At 40.9% G+C, this 17,760-nt stretch overlaps 1 protein-coding gene across 1 annotated transcript in view; it reads right to left on the minus strand.

The window, feature by feature from the left end:
• Pcsk2 (proprotein convertase subtilisin/kexin type 2) overlaps positions 1-1,632 on the minus strand; it is a 237,146-nt gene extending 235,514 nt beyond the window's left edge. The window contains exon 1 of the mRNA XM_048455476.3: positions 1,115-1,632. Coding sequence (XP_048311433.3) covers positions 1,115-1,288 — 174 coding nt within the window. The 5' untranslated portion in view covers positions 1,289-1,632. The remainder of the gene's footprint in view (positions 1-1,114) is intronic.
• Between the last annotated feature and the right edge of the window lie 16,128 nt (positions 1,633-17,760).

Below are 17,760 nucleotides of genomic sequence, written 5' to 3' on the forward strand. Positions count from 1 at the left end.
TAAAATCCCTGGCGTACTCCCGGTCCTTGGGTACCAAGCTGCATCTTTTGACCTTCGGATCCCCTCCGTCTGACTTCTCCTCACATTCCCGCTTCCGCTCCACCCCCGGCAGTGCCAGGTCCCCTAAGGATACTCCAGATCTTGGACACAGATATTTTGCAGGAATAACAAGAGGGTCACTCATTCCCCCACCCCGCCCCCCGGCAAGCTCATTTTTCTCCTCTGTTCCCCCTAGGACATGTACCCTAACTTCTCCAGAGGCGGACAGCTGCACCCGAAGCCCGAAAACCTATCCAAGTGCCCGAACAGTTCAACTTGGACAACTTCTTACAATGGGGATCCCCGTGTTTTCCGGGGAAAGCCATGCTGTCTGCCCACATATCAGGAGAGGACTCCTCGACTTCTCCGTGGGGAATCCCCCTCAGAATCCATCTCGTTTGGCGGCGTGGTGTCCTACAGCAGCGAATTAAGAACTCTGCAAACGGGAGTACGCTTTGAGGGTGGGAGGTCGTGGGCGGGGGCCAGAACGCAGAAGTTCTGCACTGGTTTTGGACAGAGAATCCGGTCCGTGTTTCCAAGTCAGAAAGCACTTGTCCGCTGGGAAAAAGCTAGGACCGAAGTCGTTGCGAGGAAAGTCCTCTAAGCGTGGGTCGGAAAACTGGGGGTGAACTGCAACGCTCAATCTTTGAGCCATGTCGGTGGGAAACTATTCTTCCTCCGGGGTGTGGGGGCGGGGAGACTTCCCTGGCAAAGCAGTCGACGTCAAGCCTAGCTGCCCTGGACTCTATCCCTGTGTCCCCAGGCTGCCTGGAGAACTTGGTACCTCGGACAGCAGCCCGGGCGCACAGCATCCTGTGCAAGGTGCGGTCCTATTTTCCCCCCACCAAGTCAAACACCAACAAATTATTTCGCTGACCTTTCTAATACAGACGAAGGGCATTTTAATTACATAACCCATGAAAGATCACCGGAGGCAATGTCGTGTTTGAGAGCCGATGGCGGAATAGCTGCATAGCACGAAAAAAAGACAGAAAACTTGCAAATCTGCAAGGAGATTGCGCAAGGCTGTCCCTCCTCTGGAAACAACATGTGAAATGCATGGGAGATATCTTACCTTTCGGACTCCAAAGCCGTGTTCTGCTGCAACTTGGCGAGCCTCTTCCTCTCCGTCTTTATGCAACTCCACAAGAAAATGATTCGTGAAGACGGGTCTCTCGGCAGACGCAAAAACCATGACACAGAAGAGGAGCCCGGCCGCCTTCCACTGGGATCCACAACCGCCCTCCATCCTTCTTTGGGAGTGAAAAGTGGGGCTGCGAAGCGCGCAGGCGGGTGGAGCAAGGGAACGAGGAGGGAAGATGCAAATAAAAAATAGGTATGTAGTTTTTGTCTCTGTTTTTCTTTTAAAAAATCTTTTTATAGCAAAAGAGGCAAAAGAGAAGCTTGACAAGCAGCAAATCTGTGCGCTGTCCACCAGCAACTGACTGCCAGGGAAGCCGAGGAGTCGCGCAGCCGGGCTGGCTGGCAGGGGTGCGAATGTGCGGAGCTATGTGTACCCGAGAGAAAGAGCTAGTGTATGTCTGTGCTTGATGCTAAATCTGCATTTTCGGCTCCTCCTCGGCTCCAATTCCACAGGGCTGGAGGCGAGCGCCAGCCCGAGTGACGTGCGCCCGCCAGCGGCCAATGGAGACTAGAGGAACTATGGGCCCCGCCCCGGGCCGCCCCGAGCCCGCCCCCGCCCGCCTCAACCCTCCCCCGCCCAGCTGGCTGCCCGGGTCCCCGGGGGCGCCGCTTGCCCGCGCCCCCGCCAGCCCAGAGCGCCTTTGCTCCGCCCGGCCGCCGCGAGCCTAGGAAAATTCCCCCGCTGCCACCCGCAGCCGGCGCCCGGTGATGTCATTGTTTGTGGAAATCTGCACAGCTCCGGGAAAGGAATTACGGTGCGGCTGTCAGAAGCCCCGAGGGGAGCAGGGGCCCCGGCCGCTCCCTGTTGCTCTTCCTACTAGTCTTCAGCTGCAAAACAACTCTCCTCTCTTTTCTATTCTCTTTTTCCTTCTTTCTTACCTCTTCCCACTTCTTTCTCCCCTCATTTCCCCTCCCACCTCTCTCCCTTTCTCCCAATAACAAAACGAATTTGATCCTTCCCGCCCCCTCCACTTTGGGCAAATCCTAGGCTGGGAAGAGCCTCCTTCCAGGGGTGACTCATGGGGATGGAAAGGAGCTTTTCTCCCGGTGTTTCCCCTCCATGCTCCAAGCAGGCCAGAAACTAAACATCTGGCCGTCCAGCGGGAGTCCGGGCTGCTCCCCCCACACCTGTGATAGCTAATAGAAGAGGCTCTTCTGGAGTCAGCGATGCACCTGCATCCCGAGACTGCCGAGAGGGGGAAGGCGTGATGCTCATGCTAGGAAGCAGATTTTTCAAACCCTAGGCGTGCAGCTGCATCAGGACCAAGAGTGAGAGTTTAAGGAGGTGTAGTCACCCACCCAGGAGCTGGGTCAGGATTCCTGCTAAGTGTCTTTGCCGGCAGGACAGCCATGTTGTCCAGGTTCAGTAAACTGCTGAGGTCTGACTTCCCCTTCTTGCTCTAGTGTGAGGAAGTAGACCGATTCTGTTGTATGAAAATGAAGATCATTGCTCCAAGTAACTTAAATATTTAGTAGTTATGGAGTATGTTTACAGTGTTTACCTTTCAGCACCAAAGTTCAAAATCCTGCCATAAATTGGATAATCACGAAGATAAATTTTCTCAGGAAAGAGAGAGAAAAAGGAGGGAGGAGAAAGGAGAGGGAAAAACTGTGAGTTTGGGACATTGATAAACCTTACCACACCCAGCCACACACGCTCCACTCTCCCCCTTTTTTAGCACAAAAATCACAGTCCAGACAAGAAACACAGGATTGGTGGACATGAACACAAGGCACACTGTCTTCACTGACATATAACTGTCCCCCAACATCGACAGATAAATGTATGCAGGCATTGCAAGATGCTTTTCAGGAAACTGTAAGTCTTCAGCATACCACATTATCAATTTTGTTGAATTCCTTTTTAAGAAAACCAAGTGAAACATCAAGAAGGTGGCAGAGAGGATTCCAGAGTGGAAACAGGGTTTTGAGAAATTATTAAGGAAATGATAGGTCAGTCTGGGAGCTTCAGTTTGGAGCTGCACACACCAGCTCATTTCTGCCAAGAACGTTTTCCTTTGTTCCATGTCATGCCCCACCACCCATCAGACCAGAACACAAGGTTACCGGACCCAGAAGCCTCCGAGTCTTCCTCTCCTTTTGTCTTCCTTACAGTTCATCCATATTTGGAGCCAAAGTCTCTGTTTAGTGAAGCAATAACCACATGATTCCTCCTGTCCTGTGCTGTCATTTGAGAAAAATGGCATCAAATGTGACAACTATATTATATAAATTTACCATGGGGGAGAAAATTTCAAAAGCAGCAACTGAGATACAAATCTCAGTCTTTAGAAAACAGACCTGGAAAGCATCAAATAAGTCAGTTTAGAAGACTGTAGGTGCTTGGAAATAGCAGGGCTATTATAGCTAAATCTCTCTGAAATTATCATCTATTTAGATTATGTATTAATTTTTCTGGAACCACTGAGTTATGCTTCATTTCCTAAATAAACTCCAAAGAGGAAATGCCAGTGTGGGCTCAATATACTACCATGGTTAGTGTCCCCTGGAACTCCTATTGAAATTGGATTCCCTTGATGGTGCTGATGGGAGGTGCTCAAGCAATTGAAATGTGTTTGGATCATGAGGATTCTACCCTTATAAGAGCTTTAATATATTTATAGATTAATGAGTTATTGAGTGACAGTGGAAATGCCATAAAAGCAAACTTTTCTTGGATAGTTTTTATTATCTTGTCATGTGATTCTCTCTGTCATGTTATGATATAGCATGTAGCCCTTACCAGACCCCAATGTTATGTTTTTGGATTTCTTAACATCCTAAACTGGAAGCTCAAGAATTCTTTTAGAAATCAAAGTTTTGTCTAGCTTGCTACAGCAACAGAAAGTGGACCAAGATGTAAGCCTACAATTTAAATAATTAAAGCTGTAAACCAGGTACAGTCTGAATAAAATCTGGATAACTGATTGAAGTCTGTTGTCTTTTCTAAAAAAATATTTTATATATTTGAGTGTCTTGCCTGCATGCATGTGTGCACAACTTGTGTGTGTCTGCTGCCTGTTGAGGTCAGGAAGTGGGCATTAGACCCCCTGAAAATGGAGTTACAGATTGTTGTGAACCACCATGTGGGTGCTGAGAAGGGAGCCCAGGTCCTCTGCAAGATTGGTACGTTCTCTTAGCTGCTGAGGTAGCTTTCCAACCTCCTGAAGTCTGCTGTGGTTAATTTAGTATATAATTTATCATAATACTGTCAGCACAGCAGAATGAAAACAGAATTTTGTGATGCAAATGCTAAATTTTTAATGCACTCTGGTACCATAAGCCAGTGGAGGAAATGCACTAAAATATTTGATTGGTATTTGAAATGTAAACACACATTCAAGCGTGCACAAACTTTCTCTTCTAGAGAAGTATTATCACTCAAACTCTTTTCTAATATCAATAGATTTAGACAGAGAATGCCAAAAGGAGGGGGGGGGGCAGCAGCAGAGAGTGACCCAGAAACCACTGTAAGGTCTGCTGTGGTTGTCAATGGATGCCACTTGGATCAAACCATTGACTTGTTCTAAGCCTGTATCCCACCATCCTGTAGATCCCAAACTGTGCTTTCAGAGTTGCTAAAGCTGATCGTGTGGCATAAAGCATCGCCTGCTCCACAGGTGTGGAGGTTAGGCATGCTTACTCACACATTGCAATGGTTAAATGATCACTTTCCACACACCTCCCCCAGCCTTCCTACATGTCCCTATGTTTGTGGCTTTGAGAAAATAACTGACAAGTGTTGACCATCAGAATTAGATATGAAGCCCATCAAGATTGTTGAATTCTTTCCATTTATTTTCTCTTGCAGCTGTAGCAACAACAGGGCTAATATGTGCCACCAACCCCCACTTTCTCATTGAGGATCTAAGGAGCAGAATATTTCCATTTCATAATGTCTACCCCTTTCACACACATGCTGTACCCTCACAAAGGTAGACACACACATATGCATGGTTACAAGAACAAAAACTACCAGAGATAAGACTGGGATTTTTTTTTCCATCCAGGTGTATTCAGATTCTTTCAGGGGGAAGACTTTGGATCACAGACTATCAGATTAAGGAAAACCTTGCTACCCTGCTGGGGATGGGGAAGAGGGCAAACCAGAGTCATCCCTGTGGAGGACTTCTTGGCCTGTGCCTGTTGTTTGCACCACTAGAAAAGAGAACCAATTTTCTGTTGATTTCTCTTACATGGGCTGGAATGTAAACATGCATGTGCTACTTAAGGTCATGATTTAAATAGCGCTCTGATTGAGTCTAGACGGATGGTGCACATCTTTAATCTCAGCATTTGGGACTGCAGGCAGGACAACCGTGAGTTTGAAGGTGAACCTGAGTTACAAAATATCTATCTCAAAAAAATACACAATCTTGATTAAACCAATTTGTGTTACCATTTTTGTGGTATCCATCTTGATGCCTCAAACGCGGCAGGGACACTTTCTCTTGGCAGCATAGAATTTTTGTTATAGTGTGCTGCTGTGTCTTGCTGGTATGTTCTTTCAGCCTTCCCTGCCCTTCCTGTTTTGAACATACGTACCCATACCCAAGATTCCTCAAGGTTTATTTCCTCTTCAATTCTGCCACATTCCGATCTCAACTCTGAGTTCCCTACCCCCAGTTAATACTTATATTTCAAGATGGTGCCACATTTCCTGGTGATGTGAATCCTTTTGCACTTGCTGCAATGCAGGATTCAGGTGCCTGACACATTGAAATCACATCCTCAGGTTGCACTCACTCCTTCACAGTTATTGGGACTTGGTTGCTCTTATCACAAATTCCTATCTCTTTTACTAATTTAATGTTTTCCCCTTAAATGATCTGTGTTTTGTTCTTTTTTAAGTTGAGAGTCTTCATATTTCTAACTCATCTTTTCTAAATCATCTTAAGTTAATACCGTGGGGAGTACTCCTGGAGATTCATCAAGTGTTTTGCTGCTATGGAAGCAGTTTGTCTGGACAGCGTAAGGTGGTGTTCACTTTGTGACTTCCAACAAATCATCAGATTTATTCAGACTAATCAGCTCTTCATAAACAAAAAGTATTTCTTGCTTTCTTATTTTCCAGGATGTTGAATATTTGTTTTCTATGCTAATTTAGCTTCTACTATTTTGATAGCATTTGAAGTAGCTAAAGAATGAGGACCAAGGGTCCTTTTAATCTTCCTTGGAAAATTAGAGACACATTGTTAGTCACTGTCTTTAGATTCCTCCCCAGGTCTAGAGGACTAAAGAATAATGTTTGCTCACTTGGAAAAATTAATTAGTTATTTCTTAGGGCTCATTGGAACATTGTTATTGTCTGTAGAAAGTGATTATCTATTCATGAATTCCCCACCTGTGTTTGTTCCCTTTTCTTCCCCTTGATCTTTAAAGAAATGCAGGAACTCTTCCACAATCCACAATTTGAAGGGTTATGGAAATTGCCTTTAATAGGGAACCTTTGCTTGTGACTTTCAAATTACTTATAACAGATAAACATCTCACAGAGAACAAAGTGGCTTGTTAGAAAATTTAAATTGGGATAATAAAGAAAAAAATTTAGATAAAACTAAAAACTCAAACATAGATTTCTGTAAGATCCACTCTAACATAACGTTTTATGATGCTCTTGACTTTGGCCTGAATGTTTTAAATGCTCATACATTGTCCAGAACCAATATGCATGATCAGTCTGAGTACACAGTTGGCACCTAATATCTTACTTAACATATCGAAGGAACCGTTTCAACCTTCTGGCTGTGTGCTCAGGTACACCATTTTTATTCCTTTGACATTATATCCTGTCATGATTTGAAGAAACATGGCATGGTCTATTTTAGGGAGACTATTCTATCTTCTTAGGATTCTGAAGAGAGTGAAGCAAAAGCACATTTTTACAAACAGATATTTCTAGAACTAGCCATCTGACACAATCTATAATAACTTTGTAGGTTTATCTTCTCCTTCATAATTCTCTTCAGGATAGGAGTACAGCTCAGTGGTAGAGCAATTGCTTACCATACATAATGTCCTAGGTTCACTGTAAGAAAAATATTTGTACTAAAGGTCTGTCAATGTACAGCTCACTCAGAGTGTATTAATTTCTCTTATCCATCTTCTTATCAAGCCTTAACCTGCTTAGTTTCCAAGACTGGACAAAAATAATGCATGTTCAAGGTGGTATGGACATAGAGAAAATACACTTAATTTCTAACAGCACAACCCCATACTCATGAATTTCTGTTGGAAGTTACACATGCAAGTGATTTCCCTGTGGAGAGGTTCCTATGTGGATCACAAAGATTATGAAAATAGTCACACCCCTTAAAAGTTGACTATTTCCTGTAAAAATTCAGGGATGGAGTTTCTTTTGCTATAGTAAAGATTTGGCTGCAGTTGCAGCTATCTAGATTTAATGGTTCTTGATCGCTCCCCCTGAAACTGGGTCTGAGTTATGCACTACATTACCAATACAAAGTCCTGATTTGTGTGGTTTATGTCCTTCACTTGGCTCTTAAGGCCACCCAAGTTTGTGACTTCTAGTTTGAAAAACCTATAAAGTCTTATTTCCTTCTGCCCCATAGATGTATTTAGAATATGTTTAACCAAACATATTCAAATGACATGTATATAAAGGCATATTCTCTAAATTATTAGAAAAGATATAATCACATTAATCTCAGACTTCCAGAACACAACATTTCAAGAAAGGCACATTGTCTATGTCTGATAACATAAAATAGTCACTGGTGTCTTGACATCTGTTCACCAGATATAGGTAATGCTTGGGGGTAAGGGACAGTTTTTGGTACAGAACTACAGTAAAAGGTGTTAATTAAAATCAAGCTCAAGCTGCAGAAATGGTCTAGTCCTCTGGCTTCACATCCTCGATTTGCTGGACAGAGGGAACAACATTTGATATTGTGGTTCTTTGAGAATATTAAGAAGGACCATCCTATCCTATGAACTCAACAGCCACTGTAGCCCTTAGTGAGCAGCATGTGACTAACTTAATGCTTGTTGACTTGTTGATGGGAGGTTTACTCAGTTGATTTGAATATTAGTCATACCCCAATCCAGGTTTAATTTTCATGAGAGGAAGCTAGTAATCATTTACTCCTATGTAAAAGCTAGGATTCAAATGATGATAAAAATAATGGCTGGAAAGTGTCTTCACATTTTGTTCACTGGCAAAGAAAAGGGAAAGGATTCCTGTTCCAAGTTCCACATGAGATGGCAAAGTCATCTCAGCTCTCGTCACTGCCCACAGGACTTTATGTATAATTACATCGTCTCTTCAAGGTGCCCTTATTATTTCTCCTATCATTTTCCAGGGAGACATGTACAAGGAGGAGCTGGCGCCTTTCCTCAGCAAGAACAGGCAAATAGAGAAGGAGCATAAGCATGTGTCTTTCAGCTGTGGTGATCTGTTAAAAAGCCACAGCAATGTGGCTGTCCTCTGATTTTAGGGATTCTGTTCTACCTCAGTCGAGGATAATCTTAAGAGATAAATCATAGAGTGGATTGAAGATGAGGATTTCATGTTTTGGTAGAACATGAAATGACCTGTTCACATATGGGGCTGAATATATTCATCTGAAGGCATTCCATTTTTGCCAAAGCATAAACAATGGGGAAATTATATTGTTTAATTTGCAGTATGAGTGGTGTTGAGTGAGGGATCCCACAGAGAATAATTGTCTTTGATGCTTGAAAGAGGGCACAGTGTCTGAGCAAGAGATTACAGAGTCAACTACTTGCTAGAAGCACCAACTAGCGAATATTTGGCCAACTGGCTTTTATACTACAATCCAAGTTTACACTCTTTTAATGATTTTTGATGTGTATTATTATGTGGACTCCAATAATATCATATATGTGGAGGTATTTGTGAGATTTCACTCCATTTTGTGCTGTGCCTGGAGATTAACTGTTATGGGCCACATAATTTAGACTCCTTTTTCATGACTTCCCATTGAATTCAGACAGGGGGGAAATTGTTTCAAAATTAGAGACTGGGAAAGAGAGGTTCAGGGTTCTCTCTATTCCACATTTGCCCCTTAGGGGCTCAGCACATGTGTCCTTACCAAATGTTTTATTTTTTGTCTAAGATTCTTCAGATCTCATTAACCACTATCTTATTTCTTTAACCATTTAAGGACAATGGAACCAAGGCATTACTAGTTTCCGGGGCTTCATTGGATTTTCTTGATCCCCTCGATGCTTTTGTCAGTGACTTTATTTATATATATCATTTCTTACTTGCTGGCGGCCTGACTAGGAAATTTCCTATAAAATGTAAAATATGCTCTACATGTTGAGGATTTAGAATACATAACTATTAAACCTATTATGTTTTTGAACACAGATCTTATTATGAACATAGTTACAACTTTCCAGCCTTTCTGGAGATTGGCTGGAAGACTGCAGTTGTCAGTATAAACGGAACAGTGACAACTAACACAACATAGAATAATAAATATAGGAGACATATTCATACAATTTTATTAAGAGGCACGGGGAAATGGGACAGCCAGAATTTGTAGGCCACGTCCAGAATCAAACAATTAGAAATCAGATTGGGAAAATTCAGATAATCCGGGCGGGGAAAGGGGCTAGAAGGGATTACCAGAAAAACCAAGACCAAAACAAAACAAAATCCCCAAATGAAACAAAACAAACAAACTAGGAAAACACCACCTCTACAAGTATGGAAGAAGATGGCCTAAGGTGGTGGTGGTTAAGCATCTTCCTGAAGAGCATGCACAGTGTGGGTGGACTCTGTCCGTGGTACTGACTATCCACAGCTTGGACTTCCTGTCTTCTACAGAGCAGGGGCTCAGCCTTCCTGACTGATGTGCCTTCAGACTTGTCTGAGAATTCTTTTATACTAAGGGCAGTTTCCAGAGAAGCCAACTGTGCAAGGCTGAAGAAGTTGGGGAAGCATATCATTTGTCTTTCAGCTCTCACATGTTTGTAAATGATTGATAGTAGCATCAGTGCCATCGGCAATTGAGCTGAGCACATTACCATGCTAAAACAATCTGCCACGAAGATAGGCACAAATGGGAGAGCCCAGAGAAGCAGTTTCAAAATAAGAGGTCAGGGTAAATTAACCCTTATGTCCACAAGATGGAAACAGTCTAAATATCTGAATAAATATATATTAGTAAAACTGAGGTTTCTTTTTCCTGCTTTTTCAATTTTATTATTCTGTACCAAAAAGGGCTATTTCTTGTTTCAAAGATGAAGGAAATTGTTGTAAAAGGTAAGATGAATTCAAATTAGTTGGTATAATAAATGGTATTCGGAGAGTTTTGGGAGAAATCACAACTTAGTCTGAGGCTTTTCTTGATTATATCACCATTCTTTATAGCAACAATGAGCAAGAGGAACATACAAGCCTTTTCTTCAAATTGTTTTCAATCTGATCATTCTTAATAGAAAAAATGTAATTTTTAGAAAATATCACATATATAATTACTGAGAAATCTTGACCATCTGGAAGTTTTGCAGTACTTTGCAACTCTGGTATGAAAGATCTTAAGTTTAAAATGTAGGCTTTAATACAGTGATATCAGTGCAATAACTTGGAAGCCTTTTCATTGAATTAGGGAGAACTCATGTGAAGGTGAGAACAGGAGCCTAGAGTGGATTGTAGTGATGAGAGGAATGTTAATGTTATAACACAATGAAATAGAACCAGAAATTGACTTGTCTTGTTGGTTTGTGATCAAGTTCTTAAAAGACCACACAAAACATGCACATACACACAGACGCACACAGACTGACAGGTAGAGAGAGAGAGAGAGAGAGAGAGAGAGAGAGAGAGAGAGAATATAAGAACATCGCTGGGAAGTGTAAGTACTTGAAAGTCACCCTGTGTTCCATTTCTTGCTTTTCATTTTCTGAGTTTAAAAAGACTCCGGGTATGGTGACAAAACATTAAAGGATCCAGAACACAGTCTCAGATGATGTTGCACAAGGACTTGGTGATACTCATTTCCCTCTAAATTAATATAATCTGCCTCCCAAGGCTGTGTTAGCTTTTCAGTGTGTGTGTGTGTGTGTGTGTGTGTGTGTGTGTGTGTGTGGAGAGAGAGAGAGAGAGAGAGAGAGAGAGAGAGAGAGAGAGAGAGTCTTTTCAGTGTCTGCAATCTGAATTTAATTGTCCCAAGCTGCATTCGGCCTGGGGAATTCTGACATTTTTCATGTCTGAAAGTCATGGACATTGCTCACCCACAACTTCCTTTTCTACTGGATTACTGTACCAATTAGAAATGAAGTGAATACTTTTATTATTATATTATATAATGGACCCTGATAAACCAAATCATAAATTCCCAAAAGCTTCCTCAAAATGACACAAAAATAAATACTTACTAAACACAGAATGACACTGTGAATACCAACTGCGAAGTTCAAAGAAGTACTAATGGTAGAAAATATTGAACCCTGGTGGAAAACTCATTACATGTCTACAATGTATGTTCATATTAATAGAGGAGAAGTGGATGGAGCAAAGTGAATAATGGGTAAGACAGTGGATTAGAAGCTTTTGTGTGACTCGGTGAAGGAAAGGCATCAAGGATAAGGGAAAAGGATTCTCTCCAAAGAGAAGAAGTACAGAAATCCATACGAGTAGTGGTCTAGTACTCAAACTGTGGTAAAATTATGGGAAAATACAGCAAGGAGGCCAAACCACACACAGTTCTAACCATAAGGTTTCTCAGCATAGAGTGGAAAAGCAGACCATCTCTTCCAAAAGTCCAAAAGTCAAGCTTGGAAGCTCTAGTGAAGGAAACTGAATTCCTACTCTTAGGAAAACCCCTCATGAGCTTCAAAACACGTCTGACACTCGGCACGACGTGGAGGGCGGGAGCCAGGTGCCATTTTGAGAGAAAATCTATTGTTTAAGAGAGAGCTACTTTGAAGTCGGATAGAATAAGGGCTAGTCAGAAGATAGGCAACTTCCACTTAATTTGTCATGGCTCCAGGGTGGGAGATGGTTCTGTGAGGCAGTGTGGAAATCCAGAAGTCCAGACTTTGACAAGCAAACTGTGTAGGCACCAGGACACCCTGCTCAGGCTGTGAGGTGCACAGGCAAAGTGTGTAGGCCAGAGCAGCACCATGGCCTCACACCAGCAGGTGAACCAACTTCCGGATTCAGTCACTTGGCATTCATCACTGTGGAGATTGAGGCCTTTGAAACTCCAAGTGTCTATAGGACAACTATAGTTTTATGCCCCCAGCAGCCTGATTAATAACTAGGAGGTCTTTAAAGTATGAAGGTGTTTCCTCTGCCTTTGAAGACCTCAGTGTTATAGCTGCCTTCTTTACTCCCAACACATTTGGGCGATCCTCTTCCAGCCCTCTGTGACCTAGAACATTAGCCACACAGGAGAGTACTGGAGTCTCGGGTGGATGAGCAAACCAGCTCAGCCCAAAGACTGCGGAGCCAAGTGTGGCCAGAAGAGGTCCCTAGAACTCAGCGAAGAGGAACTACTGAAGCAAAGGCAACTCTGAGCTATACATAGTGGTGCAGCAGGTGGGAGGTAGAGTAGGTGCATCTCTGAGTTCAAGGTCAGTGTTCTTTACAGAGCAAGTTCCAGGACAGACAGGGCTACACAGAGAGACTATGTCAAAAGAAAGGAAGAAAGGAAGGAAGGAAGGAAGGAAGGAAGGAAGGAAGGAAGAAAGAAAGAAAGAAAGAAAGAAAGAAAGAAAGAAGGAAAAACCAAAACACCAACCCTCAAAAGACAATGGGAAGATATCAGATATTTTTACAATATAGGCTCAACACTGGCATACAAAAACCAAGAAGTCCAATGGCCCACACATTCACTCTGTGCCTACAATTAGTCATGTACAATTTTCAAGGACATAAAAAGCCTTTTTACTCCCCATTGAGCACTCTCCTTCCTTTTTTATTACACATCTACTACTTTTAGCATACTCTTACTTTATTGCATTTAAGTCAAGTAAAAAGTGAATGTAGTGGTGCCTTCTTGGAATTCAAGTGCCAAGGAGCTTAAGATGAACAGATCCCTGGGACTTACTATCCAGCTAAGCTAGGCTGGTAGTGAACGCCGTGTTCCAATGGGAGATTCTGTCTAGAAAACAGGACAGAGAACTCCTGAGGAATGACATCTCAGGTGGACTTCTGGCCATATGCACCCATCATACATGTTAATACCCACTCAGAAATAACAGTATTTTTATAGCAATCACAAATTAATGCAGTTCAAGACAAACAAGATAGAACTGCAGAAAAATATTTAGAGGGACACTATATCCCAAAGAAGAAGAAGGAGTTAAACATAAGAACACAGAAAATAATGAGTTTCATGAGAGAAAAGAATGAACAAGGAATGGTTAGGAAAAAAGGCATCATGTTCAACACAGTAAACTGTCAAATTCCAAAGAAAAAGAACAAAAAATAATCCATTCTACCAGCAAAACAACAAGCAAAAAAGCACAGGACCCAGTACACATATCTCAGTTACAACATGAAACGCAAATGGCTTCAACTTATCAATAAAAACGTTCAGGTTGGGGCCAGGTGGTGGTGGCAACACGCCTTTAATCCCAGCACTCAGGAGGCAGAGTCAGCTTGGTCTACAGAGTGAGTTTCAGGATGGTCAGGGCTGTTTCACAGAGAAACCTTGTCTCATAAAACAAAACAAAAGACTCTGGTTGGATGATTGTGTTAAAAAAAACTAGGTACAATTACTAGAAGACATACCTTATTGGTAAAGATAGTCACAAACTTATAGTCACAGAGTGGATGACAATCTATCAAGTACATAGAAATTGATAAAGTAGATTCTAAGACAAGCCTACTTAGAAGGGATCAAGAAGGTCACTGCATGTTATTTAAGGGAATAATTCACCAAGAAGAAGTTAACAATAGTATGCTTGAGGTGTTGAAACTCTAAATTTCCTAAAGCAATCAGTAATGTGCGTAAAGCAGTCTTCTGTCCTGATACAATAGTCACGGATGACTTCAATACCCCAGTCTGATCTTCAAATAGGTCATCCAAACTAATGTAAGCAAAGAAACTTCAGATTTGACGTAAGCCATAGATCAGAAATGCATGTGACATGTATCTTCAGAACATTTCATCTAAAATCCAGAATATACAATCTTCTCAGCAGCCTGCAGAACCTACCTTAAACTAGAACACATTCTAGGTCACAAAGCAAGTCTTTACAAATATGAAATAGCCAAAATAGTTCCTTTTATCTTGCCAGATCATAGTGAAATAAAACTAGAAATGAATAGTTTAGAAAAGCTACAAAGATAACTGGAGACTTAGCAATTCTTTCTTGAATGACCAATAGGTCATTGACAAAGCCAGGGAAGAAAATTTAAAAAAAAATGAAATAAAAGAGCAACTTCTCAGAACCTTTGGGATATAACAGTTCTTAGAGGAAAGAATTGTGACAAAGCAGTTCCTCCAGCTATGAATGCTGTGTTAAAAAGTTCAGAGACATCAGATACTCTGATTCTCAGTCAGATCTTAAAGTGGTAGGCAGTGCGAAACAGTAAAGACCCAAACAGATATCAACATAATGGAAACAAAACCCATCATACGTAGAAGCAGTCAAGGAAAAAAATTGGTCCTTTGAAAATATGAACAAGGTTGATATCCCCATTCAAGTGAAACAAAAGCAAGACAGGGAAAACCCAAAATGAAACCAGAGATAAAAGAGCAGATGTTACAAACAGCTCCAATAAATCCAGAATATCACCAGAAATATTTTGAAAACTTTTATCCTAAAAAAATGGAAAAATTTAAAGACCTGTTAAAATTAAATCAGGAAGATACAAACAACTTAAGCAGATATATAACAAGCAATAAGATTGAAGTAGTAATAAAAACTCTCCCAACAAAGAAGAGTCCAGGAGAGGATGGATTCACTACTGAATTCTACTAAACACGTAAAAAAGAGTAAACACCAGTTCTCCTGAAACTATTTCACAAAGCAGAAAGGGAAGGAACACCACCAGTTTCTTTTGAAGAAGCCAGTATTATACCAATACTAAAACTAGATAAGAAAACAATAAAAAAAACTATAGGCCAATTTCTGTGATGAACATATATACACAGATTCTCAATAAAATTCTTGACAACCATATTCAAGAATACATTAAGATCATAGACCATAACTGAGTTCAATTTATTCCAGAGATCCAAGGTTGATTCAAAATGCACAAACAAATAAATGTTATACAAGATAAAAATAGGCGAGCATAGAAATCACATGAAGAGATGAAGGAAAAGTCCCTTGTCAAAGTTCAGCATTCTTTCCTGATAAAATCCCTGAAGAAACTAGGAATAGAAAGAATGTATCATGACTTAATGAAGGCTGCATATCACAGACCTGTAGACAACACTATATTAAATGAAGAAAAACTACAGCCATTTCCTCTAAAAATTAGCATGCGACAAGAGTGCCCACTTGAATGGTGATACAAAAAAGTGCTCAAGACGTTGAACTGCAGCAGTATGACAGAAAAAAAACTGGACAAAAAAGAAAGAAGGTCAAACTACCTCTATTTAGATGATACATCCTATTCTTAAAACATAGCAAAGTACACAATAGAAAACTCTGAGAACTGATAAGCACTTTTAGTAGAATAGCAGAATAGATTATAACACACAGAAATTAGTAACCTTTATATATACCAATAATGAACTTGCCTAGGAAGAAATTAGGAAAACAATCCTATTCACAATATTCTGGAAAACCATTTAGGAATAAACTTTATCAAGAATATGAAAGACCTCTACAAAGAAAAAATTCAAACTTTGAAGGAAGATATTGTAGAAGATACTAGAAGATGAAAGCAATCCCTCTGTTCATGGATTAGAAGAATCAGTACTGCAAAAATGCCTACATTACTAAGTGTGATCTAAGACTGGATGCAACCCCATCAAAATTCTTCACATGACTAGAAAAAAAATACTGAAATATGAAAGCACAAATGACTTTGAATAGCTAAAGTAATCTTAAACAGGAAAAATTTTATTTCAAATCATTTGACAGAGCCATCGTTGATGTGGGATTCCCATCTGCATGCTGTGATTACCATTGATTAATAAAAAAAACTGCTTTGGGCATATAGCAGGGCAGAACAGAGCTAGGTGGGGAAAACTAAATGGAATGCTTGGAGAAAGAAGGCAGGGTCAGGGAGATGCCATGTAGTCACCATCAGAGACAGACGTGATGGAACCTTGCCAGTAAGCCACAGCCATGTGGCGATACACAGATTAATGGAGATGGGTTAGTTTAGGATGCAAGAGCTAGCCAATAAGAAACTAGAGCTAATAGACCAAGCAGTGATTTAAATAATACAGTTTCCGTGTGGTTATTGCGGGACCTGGTGGGACAGAAGCCTCCGCCTACATATAGTGACAAACCCAGAATGGCACTGACACAAAGGAGAGGAAGAGAATAAGCAGAAATGAACTCACACGTTCCCAGCTATGTGAGTTTTGGTTGAGATGCAAAAAAATACAATGGAGAATATATATATATATATATGTATGTATATATATGTATATATATGTATATATATACATATATATATATATATATATATATATATATAGAGAGAGAGAGAGAGAGAGAGAGAGAGAGAGAGAGAGACAGCCTCCTCAACAAAATAGTATTGGGGAGACCTGATATTTATCCATAGGAGAAGAAATTTGACCCAGATCTTTCACCCTGCAATAAACCTAAATTGAATGCACCAAAAAACCCCTTAAATTATGACCTGAAACTTTGAAACTTCTTGAAGAAAACTTACATAAAAGGTTTGAAAGATACGGGCATAGACAATAACATTTTGAAAAGGATGCTGGTAGCACAGAAAGGAATCCCTAAAACTGACAAAAGAATTATACCAAATTAAAACATTTCCACATAGAATGGGAAACAATCACCAGGGTGGCAAGAAACTACAGAGTGTGAGAAAAATTTCAGCCAAGTTTACGTCTGATAGGGTATTACTATCTAAAGTACATAAAGAACTGGTAACACATCGCAGTCCTAAATCCTTCAATCAACGAATGGGCTAGTGAGCTGAAAAAATAATTCTCAAAAGAAGAAATAAAAATAAATAATCCTTGAAAAAGTGTTCAATATCGTTAGTCATCAGGGAAGCGCCACTTAAAGCCACTTTGAGATTTCATCTCACCCTAGTCAGTATGACGGTCATCAAGAAAACAAATGAAAAATGCCAGCAAGGATGTGGGGAAAGAGAAATCCTTCCTTATTCATCACTGGTGGGAAAGTAAACTGGTGTATCTACTATGGCAATCAGTACAGAGGCTCTTCCAAACCTAAAGGTAAAACTGCCATAGGAGCCAGCCACACCATTCTTGAATACACACCAGAGGGACCCTAGGTCAGTGCACCGCAGCGATGCTTGCACATCCATGCTTATTGCAACACCTTTCAAATAGCCACAGAATGGGATCAGCCTTCATGAACCACAGCAAATGAATGGACAAAGATAATGTGGTTCATATTCAAAATTGAATTTTATGTACTCATGTTGTTGTATACTTTTTTTTTCTT

This window comes from Myodes glareolus, chromosome 10 (assembly GCF_982192425.1).
Source record: "Myodes glareolus chromosome 10, mMyoGla1.1, whole genome shotgun sequence".
In the NCBI taxonomy this organism is placed as follows: domain Eukaryota; kingdom Metazoa; phylum Chordata; class Mammalia; order Rodentia; family Cricetidae; genus Myodes; species Myodes glareolus.